This window comes from Xenopus tropicalis, chromosome 10 (genome assembly GCF_000004195.4).
Source record: "Xenopus tropicalis strain Nigerian chromosome 10, UCB_Xtro_10.0, whole genome shotgun sequence".
In the NCBI taxonomy this organism is placed as follows: domain Eukaryota; kingdom Metazoa; phylum Chordata; class Amphibia; order Anura; family Pipidae; genus Xenopus; species Xenopus tropicalis.
Window position 1 is genome coordinate 50,645,178 of NC_030686.2, and position 22,462 is coordinate 50,667,639.

General features: G+C 56.0%; 1 protein-coding gene across 1 annotated transcript; it reads right to left on the reverse strand.

Annotated features, from left to right (window-relative positions):
- Positions 1-6,925: 6,925 nt before the first annotated feature.
- On the reverse strand, positions 6,926-22,369 carry gna13 (guanine nucleotide binding protein (G protein), alpha 13). Its single transcript, NM_001126939.1, is given in 4 exon segments — positions 6,926-7,969; positions 9,112-9,162; positions 12,632-12,858; positions 21,802-22,369. Coding segments are annotated over 4 exon segments (1,134 nt in total). The 5' UTR covers positions 22,085-22,369; the 3' UTR covers positions 6,926-7,396.
- Between the last annotated feature and the right edge of the window lie 93 nt (positions 22,370-22,462).

Consider the following 22,462-nt stretch of genomic DNA (forward strand, 5'->3'; position numbering starts at 1 on the left):
CTCCCAGGGCAGTAGGTACAGTGGGTTCCCTGGGTATCTGGGGGAGGTACTTCCTGTGCAGGGGGGAGAGGGGCGGGGTTACACAGTCAGTCCCTTCTAGGGCAGTAGGTACAGTGGGTTCCCTGGGTATCTGGGGGAGGTACTTCCTGTGCAGGGGGAGAGGGGTGGGGTTACACAGTCAGTCCCTCCCAGTGCAGTAGGTACAGTGGGTTCCCTGGGTATCTGGGGGAGGTACTTCCTGTGCAGGGGGGAGAGGGGCGGGGTTACACAGTCAGTCCCTCCCAGGGCAGTAGGTACAGTGGGTTCACTGGGTATCTGGGGGAGGTACTTCCTGTGCAGGGTGGGAGAGGGGCGGGGTTACAGTCAGTCCCTCCCAGTGCAGTAGGTACAGTGGGTTCTCTGGGTATCTGGGGGAGGTACTTCCTGTGCAGGGGAGAGGGGCGGGGTTACACAGTCAGTCCCCTCCCAGGGCAGTAGGTACAGTGGGTTCCCTGGGTATCTGGGGGAGGTACTTCCTGTGCAGGGGGGAGAGGGGCGGGGTTACACAGTCAGTCCCTCCCAGTGCAGTAGGTACAGTGGGTTCCCTGGGTATCTGGGGAGGTACTTCCTGTGCAGGGGGGAGGGGGCGGGGTTACACAGTCAGTCCCTCCCAGGGCAGTAGGTACAGTGGGTTCCCTGGGTATCTGGGGGAGGTACTTCCTGTGCAGGGGGAGAGGGGCGGGGTTACACAGTCAGTCCCTCCCAGGGCAGTAGGTACAGTGGGTTCCCTGGGTATCTGGGGGAGGTACTTCCTGTGCAGGGGGGAGAGGGGCGGGGTTACACAGTCAGTCCCTCCCAGGGCAGTAGGTACAGTGGGTTCCCTGGGTATCTGGGGGAGGTACTTCCTGTGCAGGGGGGAGAGGGCGGGGTTACAGTCAGTCCCTCCCAGGGCAGTAGGTACAGTGGGTTCCCTGGGTATCTGGGGGAGGTACTTCCTGTGCAGGGGGGAGAGGGGCGGGGTTACAGTCAGTCCCCTCCCAGGGCAGTGGGGTACAGTGGGTTCCCTGGGTATCTGGGGGAGGTACTTCCTGTGCAGGGGGGAGAGGGGCGGGGTTACACAGTCAGTCCCTCCCAGGGCGGTAGGTACAGTGGGTTCCCTGGATATCTGGGGGAGGTACTTCCTGTGCAGGGGGGAGAGGGGGCGGGGTTACACAGTCAGTCCCTCCCAGGGCAGTAGGTACAGTGGGTTCCCTGGGTATCTGGGGGAGGTACTTCCTGTGCAGGGGGGAGAGGGGCGGGGTTACACAGTCAGTCCCTTCTAGGGCAGTAGGTACAGTGGGTTCCCTGGGTATCTGGGGGAGGTACTTCCTGTGCAGGGGGAGAGGGGTGGGGGTTACACAGTCAGTCCCTCCCAGTGCAGTAGGTACAGTGGGTTCCCTGGGTATCTGGGGGAGGTACTTCCTGTGCAGGGGGGAGAGGGGCGGGGTTACACAGTCAGTCCCTCCCAGGGCAGTAGGTACAGTGGGTTCCCTGGGTATCTGGGGGAGGTACTTCCTGTGCAGGAGGAGAGGGGCGGGGTTACACAGTCAGTCCCTCCCAGTGCAGTAGGTACAGTGGGTTCCCTGGGTATCTGGGGGAGGTACTTCCTGTGCAGGGGGGAGAGGGGCGGGGTTACAGTCAGTCCCTCCCAGGGCAGTAGGTACAGGGGGGGGTTCCCTGGGTATCTGGGGGAGGTACTTCCTGTGCAGGGGGGAGAGGGGCGGGGTTACAGTCAGTCCCTCCCAGGGCAGTAGGTACAGGGGGGGGGGTTCCCTGGGTATCTGGGGAGGTACTTCCTGTGCAGGGGGGGAGGGGCGGGGTTACACAATCAGTCCCTCCCAGGGCAGTAGGTACAGGGGGGGTTCCCTGGGTATCTGGGGGAGGTACTTCCTGTGCAGGGGGGAGAGGGGCAGGGTTACACAGTCAGTCCCTCCCAGTGCAGTAGGTACAGTGGGTTCCCTGGGGTATCTGGGGGAGGTACTTCCTGTGCAGGGGGGAGAGGGGCGGGGTTACACAGTCAGTCCCTCCCAGTGCAGTAGGTACAGTGGGTTCCCTGGGTATCTGGGGGAGGTACTTCCTGTGCAGGGGGGAGGGGGCGGGGTTACAGTCAGTCCCTCCCAGGGCAGTAGGTACAGTGGGTTCCCTGGGTATCTGGGGGAGGTACTTCCTGTGCAGGGGGGAGAGGGGCGGGGTTACACAGTCAGTCCCTCCTAGGGCAGTGGGTACAAGTGGGTTCCCTGGGTAACTGGGGGAGGTACTTCCTGTGCAGGGGGGAGAGGGGCGGGGTTACACAGTCAGTCCCTCCCAGGGCGGTAGGTACAGTGGGTTCCCTGGGTATCTGGGGGAGGTACTTCCTGTGCAGGGGGAGAGGGGGCGGGTTACACAGTCAGTCCCTTCCAGGGCAGTAGGTACAGTGGGTTCCCTGGGTATCTGGGGGAGGTACTTCCTGTGCAGGGGGAGAGGGGCGGGGTTACACAGTCAGTCCCTCCCAGTGCAGTAGGTACAGTGGGTTCCCTGGGTATCTGGGGGAGGTACTTCCTGTGCAGGGGGGGGGAGAGGGGCGGGGTTACACAGTCAGTCCCTCCCAGGCAGTAGGTACAGTGGGTTCCCTGGGTATCTGGGGGAGGTACTTCCTGTGCAGGAGGAGAGGGGCGGGGTTACACAGTCAGTCCCTCCCAGTGCAGTAGGTACAGTGGGTTCCCTGGGTATCTGGGGGAGGTACTTCCTGTGCAGGGGGGAGAGGGGCGGGGTTACAGTCAGTCCCTCCCAGGGCAGTAGGTACAGGGGGGGGGTTCCCTGGGTATCTGGGGGAGGTACTTCCTGTGCAGGGGGGAGAGGGGCGGGGTTACAGTCAGTCCCTCCCAGGGCAGTAGGTACAGGGGGGGGGTTCCCTGGGTATCTGGGGGAGGTACTTCCTGTGCAGGGGGAGAGGGGCGGGGTTACACAGTCAGTCCCTCCAGGGCAGTAGGTACAGGGGGGGTTCCCTGGGTATCTGGGGGAGGTACTTCCTGTGCAGGGGGGAGAGGGGCGGGGTTACACAGTCAGTCCTCCCAGTGCAGTAGGTACAGTGGGTTCCCTGGGTATCTGGGGAGGTACTTCCTGTGCAGGGGGGAGAGGGGCGGGGTTACACAGTCAGTCCCTCCCAGTGCAGTAGGTACAGTGGGTTCCCTGGGTATCCCTGGGGAGGTACTTCCTGTGCAGGGGGAGAGGGGCGGAGTTACAGTCAGTCCCTCCCAGGGCAGTAGGTACAGTGGGTTCCCTGGGTATCTGGGGGAGGTACTTCCTGTGCAGGGGGGAGAGGGGCGGGGTTACACAGTCAGTCCCTCCCAGTGCAGTAGGTACAGTGGGTTCCCTGGGTATCCCTGGGGAGGTACTTCCTGTGCAGGGGGAGAGGGGCGGAGTTACAGTCAGTCCCTCCCAGGGCGGTAGGTACAGTGGGTTCCCTGGATATCTGGGGGAGGTACTTCCTGTGCAGGGGGGAGAGGGGCGGGGTTACACAGTCAGTCCCTCCCAGGGCAGTAGGTACAGTGGGTTCCCTGGGTATCTGGGGGAGGTACTTCCTGTGCAGGGGGGAGAGGGGCGGGGTTACACAGTCAGTTCCAGGGAATAAAGAGAAAATGCAGACAAAGAGGAGACATTAAATGTGTTTATTTTGGGTCAGTAATTGGGGATCTTTACAAGAGAAGTATGTGGGGGGGGGGGGGGGGGGGGGGGGGTGTATGTACAGAATGTACAGGGGGTAGAACACATTATTAGTAAGATACCCAGGCGGCCGCCGCGCCAGATCTCTAGATCCATCCTTAGAATAACTTATTGCTTATAGGGAATCCTGGAAACGAACACAAATGTACAACGAAGGGAAGCGATTGGCTATTGGGCTACAAGTGACCAGTTTTATACAGAGAGGATACAAGCGGATCTGTTAGAGATTCCTATGGGAGCTGTTACAAAATATATATATTCAGGGGTAAAAGGGCCGCGGACTGAGGCTACGGAATAGGCGTGGCCTAATATCGGCGGCAAGATGGCGCCCGGGGGTCTCACCACTAAGCAACTGGCTTCTTCTATCAGTGGTTTGTACCAATGAGCCCTTGGAGGTGGGGTAATACCATCTCACACAGAGGGATGCCAGGGAAAACTTACCCTTTATTGGGCTCCTAGAGCCTGAAGTCTGACCCTTGGGGCACTGGGGTCCTACATGGTACCTGCCTGGGGGATTAAGGAGCCCACGTGGGGGCCCCCCAGGGCAGGGAGAAGGCACAGGGTTCTGTTGGAATTGGGCTATTGAGGCACAAGTTGCCCCTGCCCCCTTATGTCTATAGGCGGCAGCCATGACAGCCCATTGGGCCCACTCCTGGCACCGGTACCAGATGAGCCCTTCAGTGAGATGCACAGTGATCTTTCCCCCAATGGGGTATTTGGCATTACAGAGGCACAGGGGCATTTATAGCAAGGGGGTCCCCCCAGAAGGCACAGTAAGGTGGGTACCCAGTGTACAGGGGCAAATAGCATTAATGTATATACACTAACCATGGCTGTACAGTGGATTGCCCCTAGCCGGGGTATTAGGCACAGCTCCATGTTATTGCATAGAGAGGGGCATACAGTGCCAGGCAGAGGGGCAGAATGGAGCCAATGGCGGGACATCTCATAGTGCCAGTCTCTCGGGCGGATGTGGTACCACTGGAATGGGCCTGGGGCAATGCCAACGTACTGGCACCTCCGTGCCCCCCGCACTCCCTGTGGGGTCAGGCACTTACGGGAGGGGCCGGCTCACAGACTCCGGCACAAAAATACATAAATCTATAGAAAAATAGCAAATCATCTGCTGTGAGCGGCTTTGGCACTACCTTTAACCCTTTAGGTCGCAGGACTCAGTGACTTATTTTTGTAAGATTTCACATTTGTCTAAAAATATACTATATACAGTGAGAAAAAAAACAATAGATTTCCAACTTGTGGGCGGGGCTTCCCATAGAAATGTAATAGCCCCTCCCCCCCTAGAATCTGCCCTATGGGAAGCGCCACCGATTGGCTACACGAGCCCGGTCTGGGTCAAATAGAGCGCATTGGAGTGGAGTTGTGGCCTCCCAGTACAGGAGTACAGGAGTGCAGGAGTCGGAACACTAAGGATCCTAAAGGCACAGACAGGAAGTAGCAAGTAACCATGGGAACCACAACTGGGTTACAGTTGCTTATTATATCTGAGAGCAGAACGGCCCAATCACTGCGCCTCTTACAATCACATTGGGCTGAGAGTTCCCGTTGCTCTGCCAGAGGACTCCAGGAGCGGCAGGCACAACGCACAAAGAAACGCTAATTCTAATAGGATTTTTTCCCTGAATCAGTAAAACAATTTTACTTTCTACATTGCTGTTAAGCTTCGCTAACAACCAAAAGCCCCCCGTCTCGGGGCAGCCCCCAAGCCTAGCGGGGTCACAAGTAAAGCATGAAAATGTCTCCATTTATTGTATGAGGCCTTAGTGGACTGGGGCAGTAAGCTGCCATATTGCTGGAGCAAGCCGGTGCCAGGGGGGCTGTGCCAGGGTACGCAGGCAATATGGCAGGAAGCTATGCCCGTATAGTGCCCTGCCTGGACGGTTTGGGATCCCACGTGAGGTTGGCACAGAAGGGAAAAAGATTGAGAATCAGTTTGTGTAGCCTTAGGGGGAATAAGAAGGAGACCCCGCTCATTACTTGCCCACTAGTCCTTAGGCTACAAGTTGAAATGAGGTGGCAATGGGCACAGCTGGGGGTGAAGGGGCTTATCTGCCAATGCACCATTAACTGACCAATGGCAGTGCCCATTTCCCATACAGAGCAATACCCCCACAGATGTTGGGCAGGATCATGGGGCCCCCATACACGTACCAATAACCATGCCAAACATTGGCACCATGATGGGTACATGTCCGGCCAGCCCATACACCAACGCATACACCCCTTCCATTCCAACTAATAAAATCATAAAACCAAGGCCTCGGTGCCGCAGCCTAAATCAAGGTGGCAAATTTTCAAGGGGAATTACACCCCAGAGACTGCGGGGGCGCTGTTAGTGGCCCAATCCCAGGGCACCGAGAACCAGCTTTGTATTCTAAAACATAAGAAGCTTCAAATAAAAATGCCAAATAAAAAAAGCTTCCTCCTGTGCGCACCGCAGGCAGTGTCCCTAATGCAACATGGCTACCTACCCACCCACCTACCCACCAACGTACCTGCCCACCCACCTAACTGCCTACCCGCCCCACCTACCTGCCTACTCACCCATCCAACCTACCTGCCTGCCTACTTACTTACCCACCCTCCCCACCTTCCTGCCTACTTACTTACCCACCCGCCCCACCTACCTGCCTACTTACCCACCCGCCCCACCTACCTGCCTACTTACCCACCCGCCCCACCTACCTGCCTACTCACCCACCCGCCCCACCTACCTGCCTACTCACCCACCCGCCCCACCTACCTGCCTACTCACCCACCCGCCCCACCTACCTGCCTACTTACTCACCCGCCCCACCTACCTGCCTGCCTACTCACCCACCCGCCCCACCTACCTGCCTGCCTACTTACCCACCCACCTGCCCGCCTACCCACCCATCTATCTGCCCACCCACCTGCCTGCCCGGCACTGGATTGGCTTCCGATTAGGAGGAACAATTCAATTACCTTAAAACAAAGAATTCTAACTCTGCAGAAGGAAGTGAATTAAAAGTGCACAACTAAAACACGAAGGCGTCACCCCGTCTGTTGGCGCCATTTACGCAAAGAAAAGGCAAAATCTCAAAATTATGTTAAAAAAAACCCCCACATTGAGTCGCACTGACTGACTGACCGACTGTGAATACTCGTGAAAAATTGTAAAAACGAACATTTCTAACGTAACTCCGCCCCTTTTAAAGAGTCAACCTTTTTTTAAAAACAATTTTTTTGTGCTTATCTCTGGGCAAAGGCACAGCACTAACAGCAGTTATAGGAAGCTCAATGGCAACTCCCGGCATCTTAACCCTTCAGCTGCCAGCGGGGGAGGGGGCTGGTAGCTGCGCATCCCTGCGGCTGAAGCATCAGACCCACAAGTTGGCAACTGAGAAGAAATCAAATCATCCGTATGGAAGTGAGCGCATTTCCTGCGACGTTGAGGCCGGTGGGAGCCGTGCAGGACGGCCGCAATGGCGTGAATCTGTCGCTCAGAGCGAGGCTTCTCTTCGGCAATACTATGTAGAAGGGGAGCGTTCAGCCAGGCGTCCAATAGAAGCTGAGGGCACTCGCCCCGCAAATTAAAAAAAAAAAATAAAACGCAATTTGCCTCTCATGATGTAAACTTAAAAAAAAGGGGAAACAAAGCCTATAAAATGGCAAATAAAAACCCGGATAAAAGTCGTTACTGCAGCATCAACTGTTTGAGGTTGTCGTGGAGAATGGTATCTTTCACGTCGCGGAAAACCAGGCGAATGTTCTCCGTGTTTATGGCGGTGGTGAAGTGGTGGTAGAGCGGCTTCTGCTGCTGATCCCGCCGCTTGTTCCGGAAGCAATTTACCAGGAACTTCTGCACATCCTCCAGGCAGTGGGGGTCGCCCTCGAAATCGGCAAAGTAGTCCTTGATGCTGACTATCCGCACCTTCTCCTCCAGCAAGTCCGTCTTGTTGAGGAACAGGATGATGGAGACGTTGCTGAACACGCGGTTGTTCACGATGGTCTCGAAGATGTTGAGCGACTCGGTCAGGCGGTTGGTCTGTCGGTCCTCCATCAGCACTTGGTCGTATTCGCTCGACGACACCAGGAACAGGATGGAGGTGACGCTGTCGAAACACTCGAACCAGCGCTTGCGCTCCGACCGCTGCCCGCCCACGTCCACCATCTTGAAGGGGACGTTCTTGATCTCGAAGTCGTACTCGTGGATGCCTTTGGTGGGCCGCCGGGCTAGCAGGATGTCTTGCTGGCTTGGGAGATAGTCCTGGGGCAAAGCAAAGACACAGTTACTGAGAGAGCGCCGCTGCCCGTACCCCCTCCAAGGCCGCTGCCCGTACCCCCTCCAAGGCCGCTGCCCGTACCCCCTCCAAGGCCGCTGCCCGTACCCCCTCCAAGGCCGCTGCCCGTACCCCCTCCAAGGCCGCTGCCCGTACCCCCTCCAAGGCCGCTGCCCGTACCCCCTCCAAGGCCGCTGCCCGTACCCCCTCCAAGGCCGCTGCCCGTACCCCCTCCAAGGCCGCTGCCCGTAACCCCTCCAAGGCCGCTGCCCATACCCCCTCCAAGGCCGCTGCCCGTACCCCCTCCAAGGCCGCTGCCCGTACCCCCTCCAAGGCCGCTGCCCGTACCCCCTCCAAGGCCGCTGCCTGTACCCCCTGAGCCCCCATTAGAACCCCTGGAACCCATATTGGGCTATGGGGAGGCTGCAAGGACAGGATGGGAAAAACCCGCAACACATAGGAACCCATTCAAGGGGTTAACTTTTAGTATGATGTAAAGAGTAATATTCTGAGATAATTTGCAATTGGTCTTTATTTTTTATTATTTGTAGGTTTTTAATTATTTCTGTTTTTATTCAGCAGCTCTCTAGTTTGGGGATTCAGCAGAAAGTGTTGGGCGGCCAATAGGAGGCGGCTATACGGCAAACAAGTGTAATCTGGGAATTGGCCAATTACAGGGCAGAACCTGATGCGCTGGGCCCTGACAATGTACCATCTGGCTGTTAAAGGGCCAGCTACGCCCATGCCCTATGTATTAAGGGGTTAACTTTTAGTATGATGTAGAGAGGGATATTCTGAGATAATTTGCAATTGGTCTTCATTTTGTATTATTTGTTGGTTTTTAATTATTTCCGTTTTTGTTCAGCAGCTCTCTAGTTTGGAGATTTAGCAGCTATCTGGTTGCTAGGATATAATTACCTTAGCAACCAGGGAGTGGTTTGACTGAGGGACAGGTATATGAATAGGGGAGGGGCTGAATAGAAAGATAAGTAATAAAAAGTAACAACAACAATAAAACTGGAGCCTCACAGAGCAATAGGTTTTGGCTGCCGGGGTCAGTGACCCCCATTTGAAAGCTGCAAGGTACAGCCCATATAGCGAGGTACCGACGGAACCAATCAGAACTCACCTTGTCGCCCAACTTGTCCAGATTGTCCAAGAAATACTTCACTGACTCCCCCTACACAGAAAGAAAAGTGAAATAAGTTATAAACAATTTTAACTTTCCCCACAGATGGGACCTTCCCTTTTCCCTGAACCCCAATAACAGCCCCCTGGGGGGTCACACACAAGAAAAGCCAAATGGTGCCCAGCCATGCCAAATATACAATAAGGCCAATGAATAACAAGAAAGCACTGAGCCACTGGGGGGGGGGGGGGGGCAGGGATATCCCTACAGTGCCAGAATCAGTACCGGCACCAACCTCCCCCAACAAGTCTCTACTGAGATGCAGCTGGGTCAGAACCACTAAGGAGCCCACCTGTAGTCTAGCTGGGAATGGCCATGTTCCCTCTGTTACAGTCACTGCCCCAGGAGACTCCTTCTCTGGATATTTGTATTTATACACAGGGCTGGCAATTAGAATGTTTCAGGAGTCAGAACAAGCAGTGCAGGGAGCAGAATGGGACGGACCCTGCCTTTAACAGCAGTAACGCTAAACCCCACAAGAGACAGCCGGCACCTACCCCTGGGGCACCCCGTAACCCCCACACAAGGGAACCCCCCGCCGGCGGTGGGACAGCATTCCCCTGCCCTACTACCCCTGCTCCCCTAGCCATATGTTCAGTAAGGGGACCCCCTGTGTAACTGCTGTACCATCTCTGCCTGAGCATTCCCCTGCCCTACTACCCCTGCTCCCCTGGCCATATGTTCAGTAAGGGGACCCCCTGTGTAACTTCTGTACCATCTCCTGAGCATTCCCTGCCCTACTACCCCTGCTCCCCTAGCCATATGTTCAGTAAGGGGACCCCCTGTGTAACTGCTGTACCATCTCTGCCTGAGCATTCCCTGCCCTACTACCCCTGCTCCCCTGGCCATATGTTCAGTAAGGGGACCCCCTGTGTAACTGCTGTACCATCTCTGCCTGAGCATTCCCTGCCCTACTACCCCTGCTCCCCTGGCCATATGGGAGAGACAGTCGTGCTGCCGGTGAGAGACACGTAGCGAGACAGTTTCCTGTGGGGAGGTGGGTTGCAGAAGAGAAATAAAGGGAAACCAGTCACATGTACGTGCGTCACTCCTGAGCGAATGTAGCAGCACGGACGCACCGCCGCTTCCTCTCACTCACAGTCAGACTGTGGGCAGGAAGCCCAGCGACAACTAACCCCCCCATCAGCCCAGGCTGCTACAGAACTACAGCTCCCAGCATGCCCCATCAATCAGCCCATAATGTACAGCCTGTGAAATCTGTACACCTGCCCAGGGGAAAACATTTTCCTTGCACCACTGCTTCCTGTCACAGCTGGATCCCAAACAACTGACATTTTGCTCCAATAAATAATTATATTTTGGTCGTTTTTTTTGTATTTTGCATTAGGGGTGTGTGTGTGCCTATGTCTCCAGTTATATACTGTATATATATATATATATTATTTATTTCCTGTTATTATATAACATTTCTAACACATTTACAAAGCGCTTTAGAGATTATTCATCATTACCTGCCCCAGTGAGCTTACAATCTAAGGTCCTTATCCCATTCCCATCATCCCCTGCCCCAGTGAGCTTACAATCTAATGTCCCTATCACATTCCCATCAGTCCCTGCCCCAGTGAGCTTACAATCTAATGTCCCTATCCCATTTCCATCAGTCCCTGCCCCAGTGAGCTTACAATCTAAGGTCCCTATCCCATTCCCATCAGTCCCTGCCCCAGTGAGCTTACAATCTAAGGTCCCTATCCCATTCCCATCAGTCTCTGCCCCAGTGAGCTTACAATCTAAGGTCTCTATCCCATTCCCATCAGTCCCTGCCCCAGTGAGCTTACAATCTAAGGTCCCTATCCCATTCCAATCAGCCTCTGCCCCAGTGAGCTTACAATCTAAGGTCCCTATCCCATTCCCATCAGCCCCTGCCCCAGTGAGCTTACAATCTAAGGTCCCTATCCCATTCCCATCAGTCCCTGCCCCAGTGAGCTTACAATCTAAGGCCCATTCCCATCAGTCCCTGGTGTAAGTGCCCCGCACAGCTGACGCACACAGAGGGACAGGCTTCAGTGAGGAGGCGCGGGGTACAGAAACGCTGAGTGCTGAAAAGGAAATGGAAAACCACAAGGGAACACACACCCTCAGTACTAGCAGCTTTACATGCACTACTTCACTTGCACCCTCACTGGGGCCCCATCGGGGGGGGGGGGGGGGCTATTTATCTGCCCATCTGCATTTGCCCTGGGATACAGGAACGAGGAAACCTCAACCAAAGGCTTTAATGCAACAGCGCCCTCTTGTGCCTCCATGAACCGCAATAAGGAAAACAGGCCGCCAGCTACTGGTCATGTGACCAACAAGCAGGTAATATTGGCGGTAGTGACTAGTGCCCATACACACGACCGCATTTGGGGCAATAGTACATGAAGCAGGGGATTCTGGGTAGATATTGCGAGTTTAGTTCCACAGCAAGTGACTCTGGGTAACTTTGCCCTCTCACAGCAAACACTGCAAAGGATTTTGGGGGAAGTTAGCGGCAGGGTCGCAGGGAATGAAAGCGTTAAACTTTTGGTTCTTTATGGGCTGGGCAAATTGCAAAATGTTCCCGTAACTGAAGGGGGTGCTACGAAGAAACTCGCCAGAGTAATGCCCCGATCAGGGTAATTGTTTAGTCACGGGCATGGGATGAGCAAGTACAAAGGTTTCGTTCCGATGCAGATTAGCGCCTCTGATAGGCCGGCTACGAAACGCTGCTTATTTGCTTTTAGCCCCGCCCAGTTCTGCTGGGAAACAGCAGATAAAACCAATCCCGACCCAACCGGCAACAACCCACCTTGGCAGCCGCGGGACTTTGACCCCCCACACAGTAAGCGAGGGATGCTGTAAGTGTTGGGCGGCCAACAGGAGGCGGCTATACGGCAAACACGTGTAATCAGGGAATTGGCCAATTACAGGGCAGAACCGGACAATGTACCATCTGGCAAAGGCTGTTAAAGGGCCAGCTACGCCCATGCCCTATGTATTAAAGGGTTAACTCTGTATGATGTAGAGAGTAATATTCTGAGACAATTTGCAATTGGTCTTCATTTTTTTATTATTCGTAGTTTTTTAGTTATTTCATTTTCATTTCAGCATCTCCCCAGTTTGGAGTTTCAGCAATTATTTGGTTGCTAGGATCCAAATTACCTTATCAACCAGGGAGCGGTTTGAATGCAAGACCAATATATGAATAGGGGAGGGGCTGAACAGAAAAATAATATAAAGTAACAATAACAATAAAACTGGACCCTCACAGAGCAACAGGGGTCAGTGACCCCCATGAAAAATAAATTATGAAGACCAACTGAAAAGTTGCTAAGAATAGGGCACTCTATTACATACTAAAAGTTAACGTAAAGGTGAACAAGCTCTTTAAGGAGCCAAATGGTAGCATGTTCCCTATGTAGTAGTTTGTACCCCCACGTGGGGCAACCCCAGTTGTACAACACGGCAGGGGGTAACTTACCAACTGGAATTCTCGGCGCCGGTCGTAAGCCGTCTGTATGCCGGTGTCGGCCCACAGGGACCGGATGGATAGCAGGTGAGACACGAAGACTTGCGTTTCCACCATGCCCTGGGCCACCATGGCCGACCGCGTGTCAAATGCCATCATCACTTCTCCGTGCTTCTGATTGGCCGGGTCGCCCCATGGAATGTGCAGTTTCTCCCGCGCGTCCACCAGTACTCGGATCCCTGGGGGGAACAAATCATTATCAGCCAATCAGAATGCCAGAATATATGCAGTGAAATACTGCTAATAATCAGGAACTGCGTTTGGGGGATACCAGCACCCCGAGCTGTATGGGGCCACATGGGGCTGGCATTGAGGTATTTGGGATCTATATTCCATGGCACAGTGATGGGGGCACCCTGCAACATCGCCCAGGGCACCTAGGGGATCAACTAGATTATTACCCACCTATGGGCGAGGCCTAGGGAGATTTAACTTTCCCTTTAACAGGAGATAGGAAATGGGAGGAGTCAGTCCCATGTTTACACCAGGGAATTATTCACGGCAGTTTCATGGTTAAGCCCCCCTGGCAACTGGTTCTATTATGGGCTGTCCAGAACTTCAGTTGCTCCAAATGCTTCCAAGCCTTAAACTGAGTGCTGTGAGCAAAGGACTTCGGCGAGACTTCTCAGAACCTGCTGAACTACAACTCCCAGCTGGTGTCCGTTAGAGGATTCTGGGAAATGTAGTTCGGCAACAAGAGAACAGCAGGTTGGAGATACACGACTGGCCGCTGTGGGTTTTTAATTAGAACTGGCTCGGTACCGAGCAACAGCTGTGTATAACGATCTCGGGCCGAGACCCAATACAGGCAAGAATATTAGTGTTGGGGGGCACCTATAGGGGCAGTGCTTGGTATTAGTGTTGGGGGGGCAAGGGACACACCTATAGAGGCAGTGCTTGGGTATTAGTGTTGGGGGGGGGGGGCAAGGGACACACCTATAGGGGCAGTGCTTGGGTATTAGTGTTGGGGGGGCAAGGGACACACCTATAGGGGCAGTGCTTGGGTATTAGTGTTGGGGGGGCAAGGGACACACCTATAGAGGCAGTGCTTGGGTATTAGTGTTGGGGGGGGGGGCAAGGGACACACCTATAGGGGCAGTGCTTGGGTATTAGTGTTGGGGGGGCAAGGGACACACCTATAGGGGCAGTGCTTGGGTATTAGTGTTGGGGGGGGCAAGGGACACACCTATAGGGGCAGTGCTTGGGTATTAGTGTTGGGGGGCAAGGGACTCGCCTATAGGGGCAGTGCTTGGGTATTAGTGTTGGGGGGCAAGGGACTCGCCTATAGGGGCAGTGCTTGGGTATCAGTGTTGGGGGGAAAGGCAGTATATAATAGGTGTAGAATCTTACCAAAGGGGCATTAATGTGGGCAGAAAGCTGGCACTATGACAGCACTGTGCCAGCCAGCAGGGCAAGTGGGGAGAAGCCGGGGCCCAGAGCACCCTGGGGAATTCCTGAGCGGCTTGCCTGGAGACTACAAGTCCGTACAGACCATTGCGGCACATAGCAGAGATACCAGATGAGACAGACGCCTGCAGCCGAGACTGCCGAGAGTTGAGCAAACTGCTGCTAGAGTGGGGCGTGGCCAGCCGACGAGAGGGCAAACACAATGAGCCTGGGGGGGGGGGGGCACGGAATGAGGAACAGCCACAAAGAGGAAGCTGCAGTTCCACAACACAGACTGCTCTGTCATGTCCTGCCAGGGCTGGCAGCTGGCACACAGGGCAACATGCATCACTGTGCCAGCACGAGAACCCACCCAGGAAATGCACCCTGGGGGACCATGCATCTCTGTGATAGGTGCCAAGCAGTTGGGCGCAGGGCACCGACACTGGCAGGAATAATACCCACCGGGATTACAATTATGGCAATACAGGCCTAGCGGGGCGGGCAGTGTGGTACAAACCAGCCAAGCGGCCAGACCAGGCTCAGCTACGTGGGACAAGCGTAAGGGTGCCCTGAGGGTACAAAAAGGCAAAGTTATGTAAGAGCCTTAGTGCCCAGGCAACACCACGTGCCATGTCTGCCCACTAATGCCATTATGTGCCGATGGCACCCCCACGTTCCCATGCTAACTGACCAAACAGAGCAGGGTGCCAGGGAGAGGAACCAGAAATGAGGCTAATGAACCAGTCCATTCTCTTGGGCTATTTAGGAGGCATATTGGGAAGCTTTGCCCAATGAGCAGATCCCGTGCCCCTTGCTGTGCAAAGTGGCCCCCACAGAATAGCACCCCCCCCCGCGACACCGGCCCACTGGGGGGACTTTATATGGGGCAAACAGTGGGGCAGAATTGGCACCCACCGCTCTGGGGTGCACTGACAAGTACCGTGCCAGCCTACAGGCACACAGCGGAAGTGTGCAGCTGCCACACAGGTGGGGTACCAGCCTGGCATTGGCCTAGGAATGAATGCCCCCCCTTATCAGCACAGCAGGAAGAGCCGCCCCCTCCCTCGGCACAACAACACTATCAGTTCAGCTGTTTGAACTATGGACCGGACCCTGGGTATGCAGTTCCTCTCCCCGGGGTGCAGCGTCACATACTCTCTCCCCCGCGCCCCTTGGCATTGTATCACTGGGCATGAGTGTCTCCTGTACTGATGGGCCCACATGGTTCTGCCAGAACTGCAGCCCAAACCCCTTCCCACTGCTCATACCATAACAAACAAACCTCCCATACAAATATTCCGAAGTCACAGAGCTAGAGCACAACCAATCAGCATACAGCTCTTACTGGTCATGTCTATGAGAGCTAACATACGATTGGCTGCTTTGGGGGTACTAGCCCTGCAGGTTCAGTTACATTATCCCCTTGTACTATACTGGGTGCACCTTGTGGGTCACAAGCGCACAATAGGCCACACGCGCCCCGGCGCTCTCTGTACATAACACACGCACACACCTGCCATTGTACTCGCGGCACACTTCTGTTGCCAGGCAACAGCCAATAGAAACTCACATATTTACTATTCACAGCCCAAACCCACAGGCTGCAGCAGGGCCGCGCACCAACCTTCCCAAACTCACCTGTGTATTATATAGTACATAGGCACATTGTATTTACTAAAGCCACGGCCTTTTGTGGTCTATTTGTACCTTTCCCTCCCTCTTCTGAGAACCGGTGGTTCCTTCCGCTGGCCTCAACCATCAGGTGCAGATACATACTTCCTGCCCCCCCACCCATGCAGGACCCGGCCTCCCTCGCCCTCCCACCCCCGGGCAGGACACGGCCACCCTCGCCCTCCCACCCCCGGGCAGGACACGGCCACCCTCGCCCTCCCACCCCCGGGCAGGACCCGGCCTCCCTCGCCCTCCCACCCCCGGGCAGGACACGGCCACCCTCGCCCTCCCACCCCCGGGCAGGACACGGCCACCCTCGCCCTCCCACCCCCGGGCAGGACACGGCCACCCTCGCCCTCCCACCCCCGGGCAGGACACGGCCACCCTCGCCCTCCCACCCCCGGGCAGGACCCAGCACCCCTCATTCTCCAAAACCCCCTTGGCAGGACCAAGCACCCCTTACTCTCCCACCCCCGGGCAGAACCAAGCACCCTCACTCTCCCACCCCCAGGCAGGACCAAGCACCCCTCACTCTCCCACCCCCCGGGCAGGACCAAGCACCCCTCACTCTCCCACCCCCCGGGCAGCACCCCTCACTCTCCCACCCCCGGGCAGCACCCTCACTCTCCCACCCCCGGGCAGCACCCCTCACTCTCCCACCCCCGGCAGCACCCCTCACTCTCCCACCCCGGGCAGCACCCCTCACTCTCCCACCCCTGGGCAGCACCCTCACTCTCCCACCCCCGGGCAGCACCCCTCACTCTCCCACCCCCGGGCAGCACCCAGCACCCCTCACTCTCCCACCCCCGGGCAGCACCCAGCACCCCTCACTCTCCCACCCCCCGGGCAGCACCAAGCACCCTTCACTCTCAAACCCCAGGGCAGGACCAAGCACCCCTCACTCTCCCACCCCCGGGCAGGACCAAGCACCCCTCACTCTTCCACTCCCCGGGCAGGACCCAGCACCCCTCACTCGCCCACCCCCCGGGCAGGACCCAGCACCCCTCATTCTCCCACCCCCCGGGCAGGACCCAGCACCCCTCATTCTCCCACCCCCCGGGCAGGACCCAGCACCCCTCATTCTCCCACCCCCCGGGCAAGACCCAGCACCCCTCATTCTCCCACCCCCCGGGCAGGACCCCAGCACCCTCATTCTCCCACCCCCCGGGCAGGACCCAGCACCCCTCATTCTCCCACCCCCGGGCAGGACTCAGCACCCCTCATTCTCCCACCCCCCGGGCAGGACCCAGCACCCCTCATTCTCCCACCCCCGGGCAGGACCCAGCACCCCTCATTCTCCCACCCCCCGGGCAGGACCCAGCACCCCTCATTCTCCCACCCCCCGGGCAGGACCAAGCACCCCTCATTTTCCCACCCCTGGGCAGGACCAAGCACCCCTCATTCTCCCACCCCCCGGGCAGGACCCAGCACCCCTCATTCTCCCACCCCGCGGGCAGGACCAAGCACCCCTCATTTTCCCCACCCCTGGGCAGGACCCAGCACCCCTCATTCTCCCACCCCCCGGGCAGGACCAAGCACCCCTCATTTTCCCACCCCTGGGCAGGACCAAGCACCCCTCATTCTCAAACCCCTGGGCACGACCTTCCTACACTCAACGTACCACCTCACCCTCATCCCCGCGCCATCACCCTTGCCCTCCCTCACAATCACACCACCCCCGGGCAGGGCCTAGCTACGCCCTCGCAACCCCCTTGTCCTTACACCATCACCCCACTTGCCCTGCCACCCCATCGCCCCCCTCCCTTGCACCCCCAGGCCATAGCCACCCTCACCCTATCACCCCCTATCAGAAGGCTGTTCCTGCTGAGCACATACAGTGAGATCCCGTACAATCCCTTTAGTTTGCCTTTAATCTGCACGCGCTGCTAATAGTGAGCTGCTTATTAGAACTCCCAGAACCGCCCCCCACTTTACCCCGCGCCGGCGTCTCCTCGTTATTGCTGCTGGCACAAGGGAGTGGCAACTTTAAAGGGAATTGTTCCATCTCCCATAAACTTCCCAGGCTCGGAACAGAGATCCACCGCGCAGCAGCACAGAATGGCAGTGCCAGCACCATGGCTGGCAGAGGGATTCTGGGAGTTGTAGTGCAACACCGCAACTGGTTGGACCTGCCATACTGTGTAACAGTGCCCACTGTGTGCCAGCACCTGGCATTCTTGTTGTTGGGCTCTAATTAAAACCACTGTTGTAGTTCAGTAACATCAGCTTCTCACACTGTGCTGAGGGGACACACCCAGTGCAGCACCGCAGCGCCCAACGCTAATGCCCCGGCCAGCGAGGCTCAAAACAGGAATGGGCAAGTGATGCAATCATAGCGGCTCAATGCGCGTGGGGGCTCTGGGTTTCCTGGTGGTTCTGACACACGTATGTGAGTGCAAGCTCTGTGGGTGGGAAGTCTCCAGCTATTATGTAACTGAAAGCAGCAGCGGCATATTTATTTATTTATATACACAGCGCGGGGCGCCTATTTCTATACGCCAGTAATGTTGTAATGCTTAGACTACAACTCCCAGCATCCCCTCAGTATCAGAACCAAGGTAAGAAGAAATGCTCCTCTGTATCATATAGCAGCTGCACACAAATGGGAATGTGTATAGTAAGGTCAGCGACACTGCTACCCACGCTGCGGGGCAGATAGAGCCTCGGGCCTCATTGACATAACAGGGTGTGCCCTATTTGTACCCGATGGCACCCCCTTCAACCCCCGGGCTAGTATATTAAGCAACAGGTGCACGGATATAGAAACCCCTACTGGGGGGGTACATTCATTTCTAGCCGCAGATGTCTGGCAGAACAAGGCTGGCACCCAGTATGGGTAGGTGGGCACGCTATGGAAAGTACTTATATTAATCAGCATGGAAGGTGCAGTGGGATGAAAAGTAACCGCGGGAAGCGCACATTCTAGCCCCCAGGAACTCTAGGGTCTAGTGCCTGCAACTGAGTGCTAGCTCTGCGGGACACTTTAGAACATACAGCAAAGCTGAGCACCCCAGTTGGAGGATGACCCTCCCATTGAAAAGCGTATAGGTTCATTGGCCAACAAGGGTTAAAAGGTGGGCAGACTACCCGTAATGGCACGTGCAGGCCCAGCTGGCTAGGGGCTCATTCTACTTCCAATCAAGGGCCGTTTCCCTCCTTTGGCCCATGGCACACAGAGAAGTGCCCGTATATGCGGCCAAGCCGGGCCGGCCAATCACACTACACAGCCCTTATTATTACATATTGGCCAATTAGACCGCACACAGACTGGAGGGGGCCGGAGCCGACAGCTTTATCAATCCAATCAGAACAGACGATAAATCTTAGTTACCGCAGGCAACAAAACATCCCATGATTCCATCCCAAGTCCCCAGTAGGGACACATACACGGCACTCCGGCTTTCCCAAAAATTCCCAGCATTGCCATTGGGCGACTCGTTTGTTTCCCCGCCGGCAAATTGCATTTCAGTTGGTGGGAAGGAATCATGGGACATTTGGCTGCCTGAGTGGGCAGCCACAGATGCTCTGCCCGGCACTACCCAGGGCCCAATGCACCCCACTAATGTCACAGACACCCCGCTCCCCCTGCAGGGAGGGCATATTACACGGCTCCTTCCTGGGGTTCCCTATGATAGCAATGCTACATTGCCCATATACCCCCACCCTATAAATGCCCCCATGCCTATAAGTGTACCCGTTACCTTGGTGACCTTTGGGGAAGCTGAATGAAGCCAGAGTAGAAGCCATGATGGATAACACTTAATGTCACTGCTGCAAAACCCCGCCCCCCATTATGCCCCCCCCCCCCCCGGTTACCCTATCCAAGGGTTAGTGTCACTGAGGGGCCATTACTGTACGCTGTACTTACTAAAGGGGAAGATGAACCACTGATGACACCCCTCTGGGCTGCCCAGCTTTGGGGGTAACTTTGCAGTGGTAGCCAAGTTGATCATTTTGACACAATTGCCCCCTCCCCAAATTCCGCAAAATCTGCCCAAACCCCAGGGGTATCTACATCCCTCCCCCCATGGATCTAATTAATCCTTGCACAGGTTACCCAAAGGTCCCATTATAATTGCCCCCTTTGGTGTCACTTGGATGTCATTACCAACAAGCACATGTATGCCCCACTAGGGGTAACTAGAGAACACTGGGGCCCCATAATATGGACCCCCCCCCCCGGTACCTTGTAAACATACAGCAACTGTCACCCAGTCCCAGATAACTTCACACGTGATGTCAACGCCTTCAGTGCCACGTCCCACCCTGCCCCCTGGGGTATTAGTAAGGATGTTGTGACCCCCGGGGTGGCACCAATAGTGCTGCTGTGGGTAAGCACTTCCCCAATATAACCGTGCCCCTCTGAAAGGGTAAAATTTGACGATGTACAAACTATTACCCCCACTACTGGAACTGGGGTACCTTTATATAGCGCTCGCCACTCAAACCCCTGGGGTAACGGGGCTACTGATGCCCCTTAGCACAACCGCCCCCCAGGAACAAAATATAATGCTGCTGCAGATACTCCGCCAATCTAACTGTCCAACAAAGGGGTAGATTTTTGGATAAATGCCCTGGGGTATATTGGAAGACATTTCTGTAGATACCCCTAGCCCATACATATAGGTTTGTTTTAGTTGCCCTACATACCCCCCTAATCACTTCCCCAGGGTAATTAACACACTCCTGCACATAGGGGGTACACTGATGGGGCAGGTTTGGGTACCCCCAGTTTAAGTGCCACCCTTGTGTGTAGGTTTGCTATTGTTGCCCTACATACCCCCCTAATCACTTCCCCAGGGTAATTAACACACTCCTGCACATAGGGGGTACACTGATGGGGCAGGTTTAAGTAAACCCAGTTTAAGTGCCACCCATGTGGGTAGGTTTGCTATCGTTGCCCCTCATACCCCCCTAATCACTTCCCCGGGGTAATTAACACATTCCTGCACATGGGGGGGGGTACTCTGATGGGGCAGATTTAGTTACCCCCAGTTTAAGTGCCACCCCTGTGGGTGTTTGCTATAGTTGCCCTATATACCCCTAAAATCACTTCCCCGGGGTAATTAACACATTCCTGCACATACCCACCTCACATACGGGGGCAATCTGATGGGGCAGGTTTGCTATTGCTGCCCTACATACCCCCCTATTCACTTTCCCGGAGAAATTAACACATTCTGCATGCGGGGGGGGGGGGGGAGCAATTAGGTACCCCCAGTTTAAGTGCCACCCCTGTGTAGGTTTGCTATAGTTGCCCTACATACCCCCCCTAATCACTTCCCCAGGGTAATTAACTCATTCCTGCACATAGGGGGGCACTCTGCTGGGGCAGGTTTAGTTACCCCCAGTTTAAGTGCCACCCCCATGGGTAGGTTTGCTATAGTTGCCCTACATGGGGGTATGTAGGGCTAGTCACGTCCCCAGGGTAATTAACACATTCCTGCACATGGGGGGGTATCCTGCTGGGGCAGGTTTAGTTACCCCCAGTTCAAGTGCCCCCCATGTGGGTAGGTTTGCTATAATTGCCCTACATACCCCCCTAATCACTTCCCTGGGGTAATTAACCCATTCCTGCACATGGGGGGGGTATCCTGCTGGGGCAGGTTTAGTTACCCCCAGTTTAAGTGCCCCCCCTGTGCGTAGGTTTGCTATAGTTGCCCTACATACCCCCCTAATCACATCCCCGGGGTAATTAATCCATTCCTACACATGGGGGGGGGGGTATCCTGCTGGGGCAGGTTTAGTTACCCCCAGTTTAAGTGCCCCCCCTGTGGGTAGGCTTGCTATAATTGCCCTACATACCCCCCTAATCCCTTCCCCGGGGTAATTAACCCATTCCTACACATGGGGGGGTATCCTGCTGGGGCAGGTTTAGTTACCCCCAGTTTAAGTGCCCCCCCTGTGGGTAGGTTTGCTATAATTGCCCTACATACCCCCCTAATCCCTTCCCCGGGGTAATTAACCCATTCCTACACATGAGGGGGGGGGGGTATCCTGCTGGGGCAGGTTTAGTTACCCCCAGTGGGTAACTAGTGACACAATTGCCCCGGGCCGGGTACCTTTGATGACGTTGCTGTAGATGGTTGCCCGGAACTCCTCCTTGGCCCGCAGGTCGAAGTCCTGCCCGTGGATGATGCGCATCTGCTTGAGGAAGGTGGACTTGCCGCTCTCCCCGGCCCCCAGCAGCAGGATCTTCACCAGGCGCTTGACGTAGGTTTTCTCCCGGGAGAGGCAGCGATCGATCTCCTTGGACTTGCGCTGCTGCTCGGCCTCCCGGCTGGTGAGCACACAGTTGGGGAAGCACACGGACAGCACGGAGCGGGACGGCAGGAAGTCCGCCATCTTACACACACTCGCCCTGGCTCACTCCTGCCTCATCGGCGGCCCTGGGACGGGGGAGCGGTCCTGGCGGTGCGTGCGCGGGAGCGGCGCTGGGTGGGTACGTGCGCGCCCCCGACTCCTTTCGCTCTGAGTGGAAGGCGGGAACGCGCGGTTCCTTCCGTTCGCTAAGGCGCCGGTGTGTGAGGCAGAGAAAGCGGCTATCGTTTCTCTAGGGTTCCGCCGCGCTGGGAAACGTCTCGTCTACACCGAGCAACGCGGGAACTGGGGGCGCGGCCCGAACCCGGCAACACCATCCGCCATCTTGCAACTCTTCCTCACGTGATGCTTCCTTTGCCCTTCTACTGGCTAGCGCACCTCGTCATGTGATCCTCCTTCTGC